Source organism: Solenopsis invicta, chromosome 11, assembly GCF_016802725.1.
Source record: "Solenopsis invicta isolate M01_SB chromosome 11, UNIL_Sinv_3.0, whole genome shotgun sequence".
NCBI lineage: Eukaryota > Metazoa > Arthropoda > Insecta > Hymenoptera > Formicidae > Solenopsis > Solenopsis invicta.
Window position 1 is genome coordinate 12,196,791 of NC_052674.1, and position 19,285 is coordinate 12,216,075.

Here is a 19,285-nt window from a genome sequence, read left to right on the forward strand (position 1 = left end):
AATTTTCATTATTTTTAAACAGTAATATTTTATACATGAAATTATTTATTTGATTTGTTAACGATAAAAGATTAATTATGTTTACAAATCTGTATGACATACATATATATATATATGTATGTATGTATGTATGTATGTATGTATGTATGTATGTATGTATGTATGTATGTATGTATGTATGTATGTATGTATGTATGTATGTATGTATGTATGTATGTATGTATGTATGTATGTATGTATGTATGTATGTATGTATGTATGTATGTATGTATGTATGTATGTATGTATGTATGTATGTATGTATGTATGTATGTATGTATGTATGTTATACATAAATGTTATATATATATATATATATATATATATATATATATGTATGTATGTATGTATGTATGTATGTATGTATGTATGTATGTTATACATAAATGTTATATATATATATATATATGTGTGTGTATGTATATATATATAACATTTTAATTAACCACGCATAAAAAAATCAGAAGAGAAAAAATGTATCTTCAGTTTTTTCAAGAATATTGTAATTACATATATTTTGTTACATATATGTTGCAATTAATTGTGATTACAATTTTCATTATTGCAGTAAATTGTAGTAAATTGAAATCGTAATTAATATAGATTTCCTATCCTCGCCGAAAGATAATATAGTTATTCTACTTAAATAGGGAAGTAGTATAATACCGCGTTAAACCGACAAGGTCTGACTTTAAAGGCAGTGCGCTACTCAATCACTCAGCTCTATACACGATTCACGTTATATTTGAAGATCAACATTTACCAATAGATCGCACACTCTATATATCATGTAGCTAATAGCGATAACAAGGACGATAACAAAAACAACAAAAATTACAAAATTCGATCAATCATAGTCAAAATTGTGGTTTTACGTTTTAGAACTCTTAACTGAATGAAATTGGTTGATGTGTTTATGGCCTTACGATTATGACTACGATTTTCGTACGTATAGTAGCCTTAATAAAAGAAAAAAAATGACGATAATAATAATAATAATAATAATAAATGATCGATAATAATAACGTAATACGACAAAATATCTAATTAAGTAATAAATCTATCGAGAAAGCATCACGAAGTGGCTATTAAGTAATGAATACTTATCGCGATATGTTATTGTAAATAGTTGTAAATCTCCTGTACAATCCCCCGTACGATCAAATCGCTCGAAGCTATTCAAAGGTCGAGGCCGCAATGTGTAACTTATGAAATGCAATTACTGATCCATAGTCTAACTCGTCGATATCAGTCTGACAGGATGCATAATGCATAATCGTATGTGTCGCGGGATCTAGTGAGTGTAAGCTTCAGGTGAATGAAGTTGTTATATCTAAAGTCCTAGATAATCAGAGAAGCGAAACCGGTACTACAAGCCACGATTGACTATCATAAATGTCATCATGTAATTGACTTGCTATTTATAATATCAATATTATTGTTTACATTCTAAAAAAAAACGAGCAAAATAATGTGTAATTTTTTTACGATAAATTTTATTTTTGCTTAATCATATAATATTTTAAACGCTTCGACTTACTTATTGTTAGTCTTCTTCAGCAGTATTAAATAAAGTTAAAATTAAAATAAATTGAGACGCGCATATTCGAATGAATAAGCATAAATATAAATGTACACAGATAGAATCATTATCAACATATCGAACGTTACACCAAAACTTCACGTGTCAAACAGAATAGAATTATAAAAAATACGAATTACCAGTTTGAGGAAGCAATAATAGATTGAAATATAAAAAAGATTGCATGATTGAATCTTGTTGTCTCACGAGAATAACCCAGATTGATAAAAATAGTCAAGTGAAATTGTCAAATATGGATGATACTCCACGAATATTTATTTGAGGAAGTAACATATAGGTCCTATTATGTGAACTGTGTCGTGAGTCAAATGCTGAAGATTAAGTAAATCGAAACGTTCAATTATACTATATGATTAAGCAAAAATACAATTTATTATAAAAAAATATCTTATTTCGCTCGTCATTTGGCATTTAATGTTTCCTTGACTGTTTTGCAAACATGAATTATTTATTATTCATTATGTTTATATTTTGGCTATATTATGTGCACAAAAAAGTAGCTGCCATAGATAATAGCTGAGTATGGCTAATTAAATTACAGTTGTAATTCAGCTAATAACCTATCTATGGTTCCTATATTATTTAACTGAAAGAGTTTATCTACCTGATACATAAGTTTAGCTACATATTTGCTATATCCAAAATATACTCTGCAGCTAAAAGTGTTTTCAAGGTAGCTAGATTAATTAACTACCAAGTGCTATTGATCATATATCTCTGACATATCGGTTAGTTCCGTCAACTACTTTTTATATTGTTATACGATGTGCCTTAACAAACAAAAATGTTTTATCACTTTATTTATGTTTTGAGAGCAATAACAAACCGTTTTGCTATAGTTTATACATAATTTAATAAAATTTATGGTTACAGTAGCAAACATAGTTTTAGCAAAACTATGATTAGCTATAAGAGTAAAAATTTTATCTTCCATGTGTTGCGCGTTGTGTGTTCTTTACCATTCATATATTCAGGCTGCGTTTAATTTGATGCTACAAATACTTTGAAGCATTTGATTGATCAATTAAAACAAAGAATTTTTCAAACAAACCAATCAAAGAATGCTTTGAAGCATTTGTCACCTTGACCACCGCAGTCAACCCAATATAAACTTTTATTTTTCGTTTAATTAATTTTTTTATTGTACAAGCGATTATTAATATCTTCACGCTGCTTTCCATATGCGTTTCATGTAATCAGAGCGGTGTTTATAAAATTTACACCCAAGGACTTACGATCTTCGAATGCCCCAATCCAATCCTCTCTTTTTCCCAATGAATAAACAGTAAAGAATTAAACGACATTTTTAATATTTATTAAACTACTAAAATACATTTAGAGACAAGAATAAATAATGAAAAATAAAAACTTTTTATATTAAGCGTCCCTGGTGCTTCAGGGCTTTAGGACTCCAGCCTCGAAAGCCCATAAGTAAACACGTTACTGTCTATATTGCACGTAACGTATTCTGTATGAAATGCATGTGCATATAGAAAGCAGTGTGAAGGCATTATAGACTAGAAAATATAAAGGACGGAACATTAGCTGCCCACACAGAGGAGTGTGATAATATTAGACGCAAGGGGTCAAGAGCGGCAATATAAACTTCGATATTTTTCGGTTCTATTCGATAATATTCAGTTCACATGTACTTGTGTATATAAGAGCGTCGTTTCGTGTAATTCAATGATATCGTGCTGACATAAAATCGAACACCTTTAAGCTCACGGAAACAGCCGAAATTAAACCTGATGCATAATGAAAAGCACAAACAATAGCAACAGGAAATGAGGAACAATTCAACACGTTAAATAAGGAAAACATATAAAGCGTCCTTTAATTGTTCAACACGTTAAACTGTTGCTTCTCTGTTCTCTGTTCCCTATTCCGTTTATTGTATCTGGAGCTTTAACGTAGCCACTATTGCTCTCTTTGCCACTATTATCATCTTTCCTTCGCAAGAGGCTCCCTCCCTATATTCTTTAGTCTTTAGTCTATGGAAGACATTAAGTAAATGCTACAAAACGTCTAAAAGCCGTTTTTGATAATTTGATACCATTTTTAATGTTTCTAGAGCTCTTTGCATAAGCCGATTACGCTTCTTTGATTGCTTAGAACTATAGTTATACTCACCTGGCCGTGCTTAAATGAAAGAAAAGGGTTGCGCATGACATTGAGCATTTCCAAGAATGCCGTAGGCATCGGATACAAATAAACAGGCATAAACGGACAGGCGAGAGTAGTCACAGTTCTGAGTGCGCGTATTGCGTGCGCGCGAGTAGTACGACAATAGCATAGCACCGACACATGTAGCGGGTGGCGTGTACGCGTCGGTAACCCGTTCACGACTCGAGCGGATCGTGCGTTCTCAACTGTACCGACTGGCGCGGTATCATCGGGGTGCTTCTCATCTTGTGGAATGACAGCACAGCGTCACGTCCGCGACGAAAGCTCGCTTTCAAGGGAAAAAAGCCATGACTTACCGACGGTGCGCGAAAGCTTCGCGCTGTGCGACACACTTACCTACAAAAGAAAGAAGAGGCACACATTAGAAAAGTAGTTCTCTTTTGGGTATGCCATCGATTATGGCATATCGGTAATTTGCTACAAAAACTTAGTTAAGAAAAAACAAACAAATTTTTGCAATTTAAACGTTTTGAATCATTGCCTACATTCAGCAAAACAGAGCAGTGAGCGCCCAGTGATTCTTTAATATGATTGATGCTTGCCTTTAGTTCTTTGTTGGATTTAAGAGTAATAATTAAGAGTTAGAAAGAATCGTGTTAGAAAGAATCACGGAGCGCTCACTGATTTGTTTTGTCTGCTGAACAAACCCAATAAAATTTGCTAATATTATTTTTAAATGTGTTTTTGGTATAAAGATTTGATCTAGTGATTACAAAAAAAGTACCTAGAAAAAAATTTTTATATGCAATCATATATAATTATATATAATTTATATATATCAATATATGTATAATTATGTAGAAATACATATGGACATATATAACCCGAGAAAAAATTTTACATATAACTATTATATATATAGTATATTATATATATATTATATATAAAACATTTTTTCCGGGGTATCAACTGTTCTTAATATATTGAATTTTCATCAGAATTCTGTTTTTTTTGTGTATTAAAAAACTGTTAATCTTTTAGTTAAGTTGTAGTTGTAGCAAATGAGTAATTTATAATTCAAAGCAATCAGTATTTTTTAAACATATCCAAGTAACAACAGTTTGCTACATTAGAATAAGATTTCAAAATTTATTCTTTTTTTATTTATAAAATAAACAAAAAATTGTGTGCATAAAAAACATAGTAAAGAATTCCAATAAACACAAAGTTATAGTTATACAAATGTTGTAATTTCTCACTCAACAATGTAACTGTTATAATAAATATGTTATATAACAGTTACATCATTAAGTGGAAAATTACAACTGTACCTTTATATAACTATAACTTTGTATTTGCTAGGATAAATACATATGTAATTAAAACACTAAAAATTATAATACTGTTTAAATTTCAATATATACACAGCTTCTAAAGTGTAACAAATGCACAATTTAGAAATTACTGATCACAAAAGAGAGAAAATGCGTAATAGATAACACACAAAAAAGTGTCATGTTCGAGAAATTAAACCTATGTATCCCTGTGTATTTTGAGGCTCTGAAACCGAATATGACCTCAGAATTGTGCCATCAAAGATCAGGATCCTCAAAGAATTGCCAAACATTCCTTAACACACTATTCAGCCCGATAAAAAACATTCCAATGACATCTGATGATGCAATTCTAAAGTCATATTCGGTTTCAGAGCCTCAAAGTGCATAGAGATACATGGATCTAATCCCTCGAACATGACTCTTTTTCTTTTTTGTGTGGCTGTGTAATTAGAAAGCATTACTTAAACAGAGCCGTGTACATGATTACAGTTGCAAAAATATGAAAAAGCACGTTTCAGGAATAACTATTGGAAACAATTATTAATAAGATCTAGGTATGAAGTGTCTTTAAATAAATTAACTACTTAGAACTTATATAGAAACGTTGTAATATATTCCGTAAAAAAGAAAAATGAAGTAAATTTTAAAAGTTAGAATACATTAGACTGCGTTTGATCTGCATAAGAAGAACATAAAGTATCTCGTACGTATGCCACAGCATGGCTCTGTATGTAAATATGTAGATGTAAAACATGCTGAAGTAACTTGGAATCTCTTGGATTGTATACAAGTGCTATCTCTTAGTTTCATGCATCCTAAAATAAACCGTTCATGCGCGACTGCTACGAACTACATATAGACTAGATACAAGGTATCGCACATTCGAATTTCTTTTTTTTTTCTTTCTTTTTTTACCAAAGGTCACAGAGTAGAGAAACGTTTCTAACTTTAAAGTCTTCTCTAACTTCAAATTACCCTCAGCTCAGTGTTCCTCAATGTTTCTTCTTTGTAATTAAAAATAAAATCAATACCGTATCTTCGCAATTTTCTTTTATTACGTGTTACGATGTGTAAAAAGGCGTGTAAAAAAGAATGTGCCTTTACACTGTGACACTTGAGTAACACTGATCTATAACTTCAAAGGTCGACCCTGACACTACCCTCTTTTTTTTCTATAGAACTCAGCGCGAATGAGGCGATTACATAGGCTACATAGGCTGTTCTGCGTACATCGAGGGCTTTTAATTATACCTCTGCACATCCGCATTTAATATATAGGCGGATATACATTAGGCTGATAAAATGCAACATGGTCGAGTCCTCGTCAAGGACGCGGCGCATTACATGCGACTTTTCAGAGAATCCAATTCTTTCTCGTCAAATTGCGTATGAGTATAATGCGTAAATATATATAGATAAATGTAAAACGTACAAATCCTAGAAACACAAATTGTTTTTTGCAGATGATGAGCGCAAGCGGATTAACCGAATCGCGCAAGATCCGGAGAATGATTACGCTAGGCTAATAACTATAATCGGATGTAACAGCTTAATTACTTAGCAACGAGAGATCGGATCTAACATCTCGATGGCGTATGATTTCTGCGCTAACAGGGCGGCGCGTTACGGCTATCTATAGTTTTAGAACTAATCTAGTGGCGCCTAAGCTAGATCGTAACAAAAAAAAAACGACCCAAGCTTTTTCTTAACTTTAAAGTACCTGCACGACCGTCGGTCCGCGATGCGCCTGTACAATAGAAACACAAGAAATATATATTATATATACTACCGAGTAAATGTAGGAAGAGTTAAAACACTGAATTGTCTATGAAATTTAAATTAAATATAACGTGATCAATATACTTGAGCGAATTATTATTTCACACATTATTTTCAGAAATTATTAATTTTCAAAAACTTTATTGAGACGAGGAGCCATATATTCGTCATATCGCTCATATCAAATATACGTTCTGATGATCAGTTTCGCTTATATCGTCGACAACGTTGAATTATAAAAGCAGACGGCTGCGATAAAAATACAAGCGAAGTTCAACTTAACCATTCGATAGTGAGTCGCAAAACGCCAAGGTGTTTACTATATTGCAACAGTTGTAGGCCTAGCAACAGGTGGGCTGTTGTCCTTTAGGCCAGTCCGATACTTTATATGTCTCCGTATATAATTCATAAGCAGAAAGGTATTTCAAGCTACCGTGATTGTCAGTACGAACGATCATAAAGTGATTCTCCCTCTTTCCAGAGGAAATACTCGATGGATAGAACACGTTTATAGCATCACCACGGTAAAGTCAAGCCGATAATTCGATTATCGTAAAAAGTAAATTTAATTTTAAAAAGTACCAATTACCCCGATGCGACAACATTTATTAAATTATACGATAAAATTTTGCATAAAAAATATAATTTACAATTATGTAGGTATATTTGCGAAAATAGATATAGAAGTATTGATCTTTGATAAAATATTGAAATATATTCTATGATAATTGTTTGCGCACATAATTTCAAAATAGTACTTTGGCAAAAATATAATGATACTGTCGATTTATCTTAATGGTACATTTGCAAAATTAAATTTAAAAAAATTGTTTAATAATTGAAAAAAATATTTTAGCTGTATTACGCATAAAATATTTAGAAATACAATTAATTTATATGCATGTTTACAAACATGCATATTCCTGAATTATAATGTAGAAATATTGCAGCATGAAATATTATACATTCATCATGGTAACATTTTAAATAAAGAATCAAACGGTTTTTGAAGTAATTGTAAAATATTTATATCTCAAACTTAGATTTGTCTAATTTTTGGCAAATATTATTTGTAAATTTTATTTCGATAGAATTCCTGCGTTATAACGTATTATATTTGTTAATAAAAATATTATAAAATTTTCATCAATTCGTGATGCTATTATTGCGTAATATTCGCACAATGTGTCTATCGGAAGATTTTACTCATATAGAATAATCTAATTTGTCGACATAATCAAATTTAGAAATCATTGATTATTGCTCAAGAATTTCAATTTGAATTACAGCAATAAAATTAGTAAAACTACCGAATATTTAATCATTTACGTTTATAGAAGTATTAAAATATCGAACTCGATTTCAAATAAAAAAATATTTTGAAATAAACGAACAGATCATAATAATAAAGAGACATTGTGATACTATTATTAGTTTATCGATTATTATCTTTGTTAACAGAAGCCACTATCATTTTTATGTTAATCGATTCAGCGACGTACGCAATAGTCCCGATTTGCTATCGCTATCGAAGCAGAGTTGTATTTGCGGCTTTAATTTGGTTCAATGTGGCGTTATCAGCGTACATGTCTCTTGCATCCTAACGTACGAACAATTACTCCATTAACTGATATTAACATTATGCGGCGTCAGTATCGTGTTATAGTGGCACACTCCGTAGAGCGGAAATCTCTGGTGTATGCCATAAATTAACATCGAAACTTGAACGAGTGCCAGCGCTATGTGCTACTTAACAAATGTGTCAGTCGCCCTTTTGTAACCTTTTCCATTTAAAGGTTGCCAAGATTTTATATTGTGGCACATGCTATAAATAATCGTGTCACATAAAAATCACTTTTTAATATTTTACCATAAAAAAATGATAGAAAAAACGACGAGGTAGAAATACATTTCTAAACTGCATCGTAATATTCGATGGAATGAGAATTAGCGTACGCTAGAGCGTACGTGTCTCAGATCCATAATAGTTTTAAATTTGTCGTACAACTACACAAAGGTAATGTGAAAAGATAAAGTAACAGTTAAAATAGTTAAAATGATCGCTGCTATCAATTTACGATACTTCCTAAACTTCATTTAGTGAAACATAATTCTAAAAGAGAGAAAATTGAGCTCGTGCAATGTCGAATGATTTGCCACTCTAATAATCATTAAAGTTTACTCCTATAGGATTAAAGTTCACTCTTATAGGATCAGATAGAACTGTTATAGGACTTCTATTCAGTCCTATATGACTAAACTTTGACTCTTATTATTATAAACTGCAAATCACTCGATATTGCATTTTAAAGTGTCCGTACAGCACGGAATATTTCAGTAATACGGCAACAACAATATTTGCAATGTTTTAGTAGTATTGTAGAAACGTTGAAGATATTGCTGTAATATCGCTGAAATATTCTGTGTTGTGTGGGTGATGTTTCACGCCCAGTCGACACTAACATCAATTACATTATTTCTATGTTAAAATTAATGCGCATTCAACAATGTAAATGTAATATAACAACACATATTATATTATATTTATATTGTTGAGCGTGAAATTTTAATTCCCGATAGGCACATTGTGCAAATATTTTACAAAAATAGTATCACGAATTGACGAAAATTTTGAATAACTGTGCTGAGATGATGTGTTAGAACAAAGCAGTTTTGTCGAAATAAATTCTTTAAATAATACTTGTCAAAAATCAGATAAATCTAAATTTGAGATATAAATATTTTAAAATTACTTCAAAAACCGTTTGATTCTTTATTTAAAATGTCACTACACTGAATGTGTAATATTTCATACTGCAATTTTTCTACATTATAATTTAGAAATAATTGTTCATTTTTGTAAGCATGTATTTGAATTAATTATATTTTTAAATGTTTTATGCATAACACAGCTACAAATATTTTTCTTAATTATTAAACCATTTCTTTCCAAATTTAATTTTGTAAATATATTACTAAGATAATTTATCATGTTATTGCAGTTTTGCCGAAATACTATTTCAAAGTTAATTGAACAAGTAATTATCAATATTTTATAAAAAAATTAATATACTTCTGCAAATACTTCTACATCTATTTTCATAAATAAACTTACATAATTGCTGATTATAATTATTATGCAGTTATATTTCGTCATATAATTTAATATTGTTCTATTGGGGATATAGACATGATTTAACTGACTCGGTGTCGATGGGATGAGATTTAGAGAATAAAGAAGGTTTTATGTTCAGTTACGGTTATATATAGGTATAGAATAAATTAATTAAGTGTAAATCTCTGGCACTGATTAGATGGGAAATGTACAGGTCTATTTGTCTCTGGCGCTGGTACGGAGATCATTAGAGACGACGCCGAAGGTCACGTCCCGGATTGCCACGTACACAAGAATCCCATCGTACAGCCCTACGGCTGCCTGGGAAACTGGAGGAAATATATAGATTATCTATATATATGTATACCTACGGTTAGGATTCTCGTCCCGTCCTTCGTGCACATCCTACCTACTTTTTCCCGATATGACGACTGGTATAACCACCCACTACTGAACGTCGAAAGAAAAAAATCTAGTATTGCATATCAACTCTGTTGTCATTCGACATCAAAGTGATGAGAATAAACGTTTTCCATTTTGTTCAAAGGTTGTGCAAGACTCGAAGCTAAAAAATCGGTAACCCATTTTTATTAAAAAATGTGCGCTATATATATATATATACTTACGTAACTTCGCGTGTAAAAGTCATGACACAAATATTCATGATGAAAACTATGACAGAAAGCAAGATATATGTTCAAGTTTTCAAAGTCTTATAAAAATTAATTTTTTATTTTATATATTCATCTACATTCGCATAAAAATTGAGTAGCATAATCAGAAAATTTATCTGTAAAAATATATATAGAAGATAAGACGTTAATTATATAAAACATTATCGATTCTATCTTAAAAAATGTTATTCTCAAGAGATAATTTATTCCATGTATTTCAGTTTTATTCTTTTTCCTCTTTAAATGTTATATCTTATTATATCTTAAGTTACGAATAACTTTGTGATATATGTATTCTTTTATAGAATATTAAGGCCTGGTTTTTATTATCTGGTTAACTTATGGTTGGACTTAACCTGATGTATGGTTTGATAATGATTTTATCCGATTAGCTTCACCTATGGCATTATCATGGATGAAACTCACTGGGTGAAGCTTATAATCATAAGTTAATCAGATAATAAAAAACCAGGCCTAAGAAGATAAAATATTTCACAAACATAAATAGTGATTAATTCTTGACTTTCAACAAAAATAAACATTTATTAACTCTTTCGTACCTAACTTTTTTCTAGGAATAATTAATATCTAATTTATGTTTTATTAGAGGTTTTTAGGGTCGCTGATTATAAATCTGTAATCAAAATTTCAAAAATTAAAATAGTGGATCCAATATAACAAATTAAAATATCACTTAAAGCCAACAAAATTTAGTATTTTTATCCGCCATATTAAATTTTGAAAGTTTTATTACAAATTCATAATCAATGATCCCAGAAACCCTTAAAGTATGACCTAATTCAAATCCGAAAAAATTTTAATTTTGGTCCGCCATATTGAATACGCCATTTTGAAAATAAATAGTGATTTTTTTATAAATAGGTCATATATATATTGACCTTCAAAACGAGTCCAAAAAGAATTTGCTATCTTAATTTTTGTGGAAGATATATGCATTTTTACTCTTACCTTATTTTACGAATTTTTTATACAATGTGATCAAGGAAGAGGGGAGAAATTCCTAAGGGTATTGATTTTTTTTATGAATAGTCTCATTCTTCATTTTTAAAATGAGTCCAAGAAGAAGTTGCTATCTTCATTTTTGTAGAAGATATAAATTTTTAAAAATAAAGATATGAATTTTGCCACATATATATGCCACCAGACACAAAAAAATTAATAATTTTTGAATTATAATCAATCATTAAGCAAAATCAACTGCAAATTAATCAGTGTATCTTCAGATTTCAAATTACAAATTTAAATTATATTGGATACTTTGCGTAAACTGTATAATTTCTTTTTTTCAAAGCAACATTATTATTAGTATTTTCGGTAAGAGCACACCAGTGTTGCCGTTGCTGGTGATTTTTCGTCAGATTTGTAGATTTTTATTTTTATTTTTTGGTGATTATTTTCTTTATTTGGTGATAAAGAAGAAATTTTTTTATTTTTTTGGGAAATTTGATGAATTATGAAAGCAGTTTCATAATTGTGTTAAGATTCCTTAACATGATAGTTCTTGTTCTTAATGTCAATTCCCTATTTTAAATATAAATATTGATATGAATCGATCATATTAAAAAATATTATAAAAATTGCAAACTTAGCAAACACGATGATTTCTTAATAATATCTTAATGACGCCTCTATCATCATTTGAAGACGTTACTGAAACGTCATTTAACATCATATTTTTGGGAATTACTTTTTCTGCTGAATCAATTTGTTTATATGAGCATGTGCATTTCAAATTTAACGCGCATTCGTCATAATCTTTTTTATGTTATAAATCCGTAATTTTTCTTTTTCCTTTTATCTACAAGTTTTGGTTGTTACTATTGCATAAGCGATTAAAAATTGCTTTTATTTAATATGTCGACTTTATAGACTTTCATTTCATAAACTTTTGATGCCAATCTGAAAAAAGAAGAGCACGTGTGCGTTTATAAAACCAATTGCCAAAATCTTATTATTCATAAATAGAATTTTGCATATTATTTCAATATTAAATAAAATATTTGAAACATATATAAAAATTATTAAAATTAATCTTATTCGACAAGTAAAATTTATAAATGAAATTTGGACTTGTGAAAATGTCAAACATAAAGTGGAGAAGACTTATGTCAAACTTAGTGCTACTAATAATAATTTTTATAATCCCCATTCATTGCATAAAGCCGCAATATATAATTAATATCACAAACTAAATTGACGAACAATTTAATAGTATTGATGTTGAGAAGCACCTATGAGATTCCCCTCCCCGGAAAAACCGTAACGGGTTGACTTTATTTAAATTTATGTACTTTTAAAATATCTGGCGAGAAATTACGTTACATAAATCTGGGGATTTCTTCAGAAACAGAAGTCCAGCGATAAAATTTTTTTTTAGAGAGTCTCGGCGACACCAGAGCACACTACAATTTGGAAAACTGAATGGGAGTGGCAAATTGAGTGGACTATCGACCGCGTCGTACACGATTTTATTGCTCTCGACCGAAACGGTGGAAACGTGATAAATCCTCGAATCGACACCACGACGGGAAACTCGAACTCACGGTCGTGCCGTCAGTTTTCTCACCTCTTAAGAAACGGACACGTCCCTACGTCCCTTCTCGCCGAGGCGTAGAAGAAACAACACCGAGCTCCAGAAAGCTCTGAATAAACCGACGCCGCGCTTTTAAAGCTTGTGCGCTCGACACTCGAAATCCGAGAACGTTTAAACATAACGATCAAATTACGCGATCGTCTTAGAGTGATCGAGTTGTTCGAGTGTATCTTCAAGCGAGGCCAACATCACGGTTTCATCCCGCTATCGATTGTCCACTGCTTCTCGTAAAACTTTATATTCCAGGGTATTCGCGAATTAAATTTTTCGCAAAATTTGCAAACTTCGCCGCTAACTTCGATCGTTATTCGAGCGCGCTCGCGCTAGCGCTCGTACCTTGTGATAAACTCACTCTCCTAAACGGAAGAAAACTCATAAATATTAATGTACCGAGCGATACGTCGCATCGATCTCCGTCCGCGCTTCACACAATCATGTTGATTAAAATGAAATTCCATAGGAGCAGGTACCTTTCCACAAAGCGTGCCGGCTTTATAAAATAGGTCAGAAGTAATAGTAATCGGTATTTGCGATATTATTCGTTATTCCCGAACGTGTGTGAGGCATACGAAAAATCTACGTACGCGAAATTGATATCCCATGTTCGAAGCTCCGAGCTTATCTCAGAGATTGAAATCGAACGTATAATAATATCAACTGATTTAATTTTTCCCTCGCGCCACTTCACGTTAATTGCCTCTCCGTAGAAGAGATTACAATATCGAGATCTGAAATTTGCAAGCGTGTCGGTTACGGCAATTTTCAATTTCTAATTTATTTCGCGGCATTTACTCGGCGCGTTCCAGGAAGAATTCCATCCGTAATTTCAATCGCCCGGGTAACGAGGTAATTTCCCATCGAAAAGTGCTCCACCGACGCCTCTCGAAATTCGTCTCTCGGCGAGGCGGTGGCGGCGGCGGTGGCGGCGGCGGCAGGAACGGCGGTCAGCCATTGGCGGCTGAAAATACGGATGTTCGATAGAGTCTGTACTCACCCGGCGCATCACGCGAAGAGAGAACGAAGACGTCTTCATTTTGGTGGTAATTCTGGCAGCTTACTACGGGATGTGAATCGCGACGGTGTCCGGGACGATCGCCCTCCTCCGCCAGCGTCGTCGTCGTCGTCGTCGTCGTCGTCGTCGTCGTCGTCGTCGTCGTCGTCGTCGTGGCCGAGCGCAGCTTGTCGGACGGAACCGCAGCCGTTCGTTCTCCCGCGTTCAAGGCGCGGGATCGTCGACGGTGACCCCCCCCGCGGTCCGTCCGCGTTCTAGACGACCCGGATGTCAGCTAGAGAGTCAGCTGCCCGGAACTGGCGAGAACTCGCTCTCCGACTCTCGTGGCTATCGCGATGGGACGGACAAAGTTATGGAGATGCGCGACGCGGAGAGAGATATAGAGAGAGCGAGCGAGCAAGAGAGAGAGAAAGAGAGAGAGAGAAAGAGAGAAGGGTGGCTCTCAGGGATGGCTGGAAGCTACAACTACAGGTGGTCGCGCGTTGTTGACTAAATCTTCGCGCCGATCGTATCTGTCTGCCTCTCTCTCCCTTCCGCGCGCACTTCCTCTACCCTTCCTTCCTTCCTTCCTTCTGCCCTGCGCCACCCAGTCGATTTCAACCCCGCGCACACCCTCTCACACGTGCGAGCGAGCGCACGCGCGCTCCCACGCTCCATCTCCCCAATCCTTTTCTTCCCTTCTGGTGTTTTCCTCCCACATCCGTCCGTGTGCCAGTCTTAAAGGTAAATGGAAAATGATGGATCTCGAGATTCTCAATAGGCTTCGATTCTACGCAAAATAGCGTACATCGACGGCATAGTATGCGACAATCAAACGTACATACTGCAATCAATTAACGCTAATCGATAGATTATTTTCGTTTATCGGTAACTGAATCTCTTCTCTCAATCGTACTGTCGTGTCATCTTGATCTCGTCATGCCCAAGCTGGAAATCAGATATCGGGTCATTCAGGAAAAGAAGGGCAGACTAGAACGAGGTGTATGGCTATGGCTACGTTAGGGGAACCACCCGATGTTGCGCTCGCGCAAACTCATCTCGGCGCCATACTGCTATGTCGAGGATTGCGCCCCTCGTTCAAGGCCGCGGGACTTCGTGGTAAAACCGATGTGTCGATATTTCGCCTGTCGCTCGATGGGTGGAGACATGGTCTATATCCGCGGAAACAGTAGCAAGCAATTTATGTCACTGTACTACCCACGTTTTGCGTTCGCGACACTCGTCTCGGCCTTCAGTCGCGAGCGTGACAACTGCTACGTGATCTATTTTTCATTAATTATAGAGACACACCGTTTTACACTGTAATCTTCTAATCGAGTTATTTTTTCAACTACTGCTTTACGCTGTTACACAAAAGAACGATTTTTTTTTATAAAAGTATTTAAAAATTTAACTGACTATACAGATGTAAAAATAATTTTTTGGGGACAAATAAATATGAAGGATATTTGAACTTGATGAGCAATGCTGTAAAAAATTTTTAACCATCAATTTGAGATTCCAACACATTTATTCTGATAATCTAACAAAATTAATTTTCGATCTATACTTGGCTAAATTTCTAGATGCTTTAGCGAAACCGTTATTTCCATGTAATTTTTAATTCATTAGTTATAATTTAGTTTTTTACGAGAAAAGTAATGAAAGAAGATGAATTATTTAAAATATAGCCGTTTTAATTTTAACCATATCCATGAACCTGTTGATGGTCAATATTACTAATGACAGTAACTAGAAATATAGCATAATTAATATTAGCTAATATTAATATTAGATATTAGTATTATCGAACACGTAATTAATAATTATCAGATTGATAAAATCCTCAAATTAGATTTTATCTGTATTAATAGATTACGGAGATTAAATCAATACCATTTTGAATCTCCAGCTTCTTAAACATTTTAAGTATTGTATGATATTTTACATTTTAAATTCTCATTAAAACGATGCTTTCTTCTATTTCACAACAAAAACTGAAAAATCAAATAAGTAAAATCGCGTGTTTTTATATCTTATAATTTAAATCATACGTATGTACATTTGACAAAGTTATTATATGCTTAACCCATCGTGGTCTAACATTTTTTTGTTGCTCTTCTAGTCAACTGTTGGTAACTGACAATGCTTTTGGGCTCTAAAAAATCTGACAAAATTCAGATGCACTTTTCTAACATTCCAGAATATGATTTTACGATTATTGGCTTTTCATTTTTTCTGTACGTGCCCGTATTTGAAGCAGAATCGGCAAAATTTGTTGTTGCACTAAAAAATTCATAATTTTTTATACATAACAAAAAACACTTTTTTAGCTTCAAATAGTTGCAGTGAGAGAAAAAAATTTGTTAAAAAACTAAAATATTTAGTTCGATACAATCAGCTAAACATTGAGTTGATTTAATAATTTTTCATTGCACAAAAAAGATATAGTCAATTTGTGTTAAGCATTTAAATTTTTTAACCAATAATTAATTAAACTCAATATTTAATTGCACGTATCGGACTAAATATTTTAGTTTCCAACAAATTTTTTTGCTCAGCGCGGTTAATACTTACAAAAAATTTACGAGGAAAAAATAATGTAATGGTATCTACATCAAAAAAAGTATAATTATTAGATAACATAAAACTCAGTAATTCAATTTGTAAAAAATAGAAAAAAATTACAATATAAACAAAATTCTAATATAAAGGGAAGCGTATCAACACATTTAAACAATTATGAGTATGGTTAAAAAATTACTTTTTACAAAGAAAATCAGTATTTTATTATAAATACTCATTTAAAAGATTTTTATAACATTTTATCAAATTTCTAAGAAAATAGAATTTCTTTTGCAGAGCGTTCTGTTATTTCAATATGTATTTATTATAAATTTTTATATTTATTAAAACAAAAATAATTTTTTGCTTACATTATATATCGAAATTAAGGCTAAAAGTAGCAATAAACATGATTCACTTACTGGCGAAAAATGCAAGTTCATCGATTTAACCGGGTCACTGGTGGCACACGATCGATTTTCATCCCTTACTGTATGAAACATGACTGACTAAATCGACGGCGAAAACTTAGCTGATACGTCCTCAATAATTTCTTTTAAGAGGAGGGAGCAATCTTTTTCGTTTATCATCTAACGAATAACTCAAAATTGAAAAATTCTAGGTCATAAAATCTCCAATTAGATCTTGAAGCGTTAAGTATTATTCACGTACTAATTCACGTACAAAATACAGTAGCTTTATATTTAAGTAAATCTCTTTCTTTTTTTTATGTTTCTTATTTTATCAAATCGCTATATTTTTCAACTTGCTTTACGTGATTACTTTTATAATTTATCAATTGTAATATATTACGTGATTTATTATTTTCGACGTGGAAGGTATAAAGAAAAGAAGTTAAATTATTCAAAAATGTAGAGGAAAGTCACCAATGCTAGCATACCACTTTGCTTTTGATAATATTTTTTAAACAAAGCTAAAAATAAAACTTATAAGCATAAAAACTTTGTAAATACGAAAACAAATTAGAAAGTGTCTTCTATCACATTGTATAGCAGTTTTTACATTATTATATCACATTTTGTAATAATTAATATTTTTGCAACATAATTCGAAAAGAAATTGGTATCGTAGGCAGTAATGGCAGAATTTAGACACTGTTTCATATACTATGTTTTGTTGTGACAACAAAATAATTTGGTTAAAATATACCGAACAAAACTATCTAGTTGACATAACAAACAAATATTTCTTTATTTACATGTATTTTGTAGAAGCAACCAAATTTTTTGTTATATAAAACAAAATATTTGGTTACAGGTAAAAAATGCTTCGATGAAACAATTTTTATTGAGAACACTAAATTTTTTTCCTCATGTAAGAAAAGAGTTAATTAAAAAAGAAATTAAAAACTAATAAAATTGATAAGTAATAAAATATATATTTATGTATTAAACAATATAGTTTAAAATTAAGAGACAAGAATTGAACCCTTTACTGCTCCTTTTGGCACCTTATTAGTGTATACATAGATTTGTCGCTATTTTCTCTATCTTGAGGTATTAATCACTAGAGGACTAGAAGCCAACTATATCAACTTTTAACAATTTAAGTGGAGTATATTACTTATTTAGTATAAAATATATGTACACTTATATATTTATTGCAAAGTAAATTAATTTAAGTTTATACTATAACATTTTTTATTATTTTATTATTGGTTGTTACATAAGTTCGTTCGGATTTTTTTTCCAATTAAACACTCGTTAAAAAAGGAAAAAAAAACGGACAAATTTACGTAACAATCCAATACATCTTAAATTTCGATTATTTTTATAATTGATTTTTTTTATAAAACTTTTTACTGCAAATGCTGTTAGTAATTTTAGAAAAATATAATAATATAAAGCTCAAATAAAAAAAGTTTATATCTTTCCGGACCGAAAGGCGATCGGTTCTGAAACGGCGCTATTTTATTCTCGATAAAGTCAACAAAATTCTAAGTCTAAAACTATAAAAAAGTCAAAATAATAATATGTGACTCGGGATACTCGAAACTTAAACAATAAATAATTGAAAATAAGGCTACTAAGAGTCAGCATGAGTATAGGAGCAAAATCAAAGATATTAATGTTCTTATAATTACACAGGTCAACAAAATTAAAGGAGGGGGGAGGGGGTCTTGTGCTTTGAACTTTAAATGACGTTTGTATAGGATTTTGATGTGCTAAAAACGACTACGTTGTTTATTTTTTCCATTGCCCTCCATTTTTTAAATAGTCGCAAAAACATTTTTTTTAACTTGAATTCTTTATGAATATTTTCTGGCTAAAGAAAAAATGATAACGAGGTCAGCTTTACGGCATTTTACGCAGATGTGTTCCCACAATACAGAAAATATTTTTTCGCAACTTATAAAAATGTTTTACGCAAACCGTAAACAAAAAACTTGGAAAAATCGTGAAAAATCGTAAAAAAATGAT

The 19,285-nt window shown here is 31.9% G+C and overlaps 1 protein-coding gene across 2 annotated transcripts in view; it reads right to left on the reverse strand.

Annotated features, from left to right (window-relative positions):
- Positions 1-14,833, reverse strand: part of LOC105204516 (neo-calmodulin) — an 85,152-nt gene extending 70,319 nt beyond the window's left edge. The window contains exon 1 of one of the 2 annotated variants that reach the window (XM_026138274.2): positions 14,283-14,833. In XM_026138274.2, the coding sequence (XP_025994059.1) occupies positions 14,283-14,321 (39 nt within the window). In that variant the 5' untranslated portion in view covers positions 14,322-14,833. The remainder of the gene's footprint in view (positions 1-14,282) is intronic. The other variant, XM_026138275.2, reaches the window with a different exon arrangement.
- Positions 14,834-19,285: the final 4,452 nt, after the last annotated feature.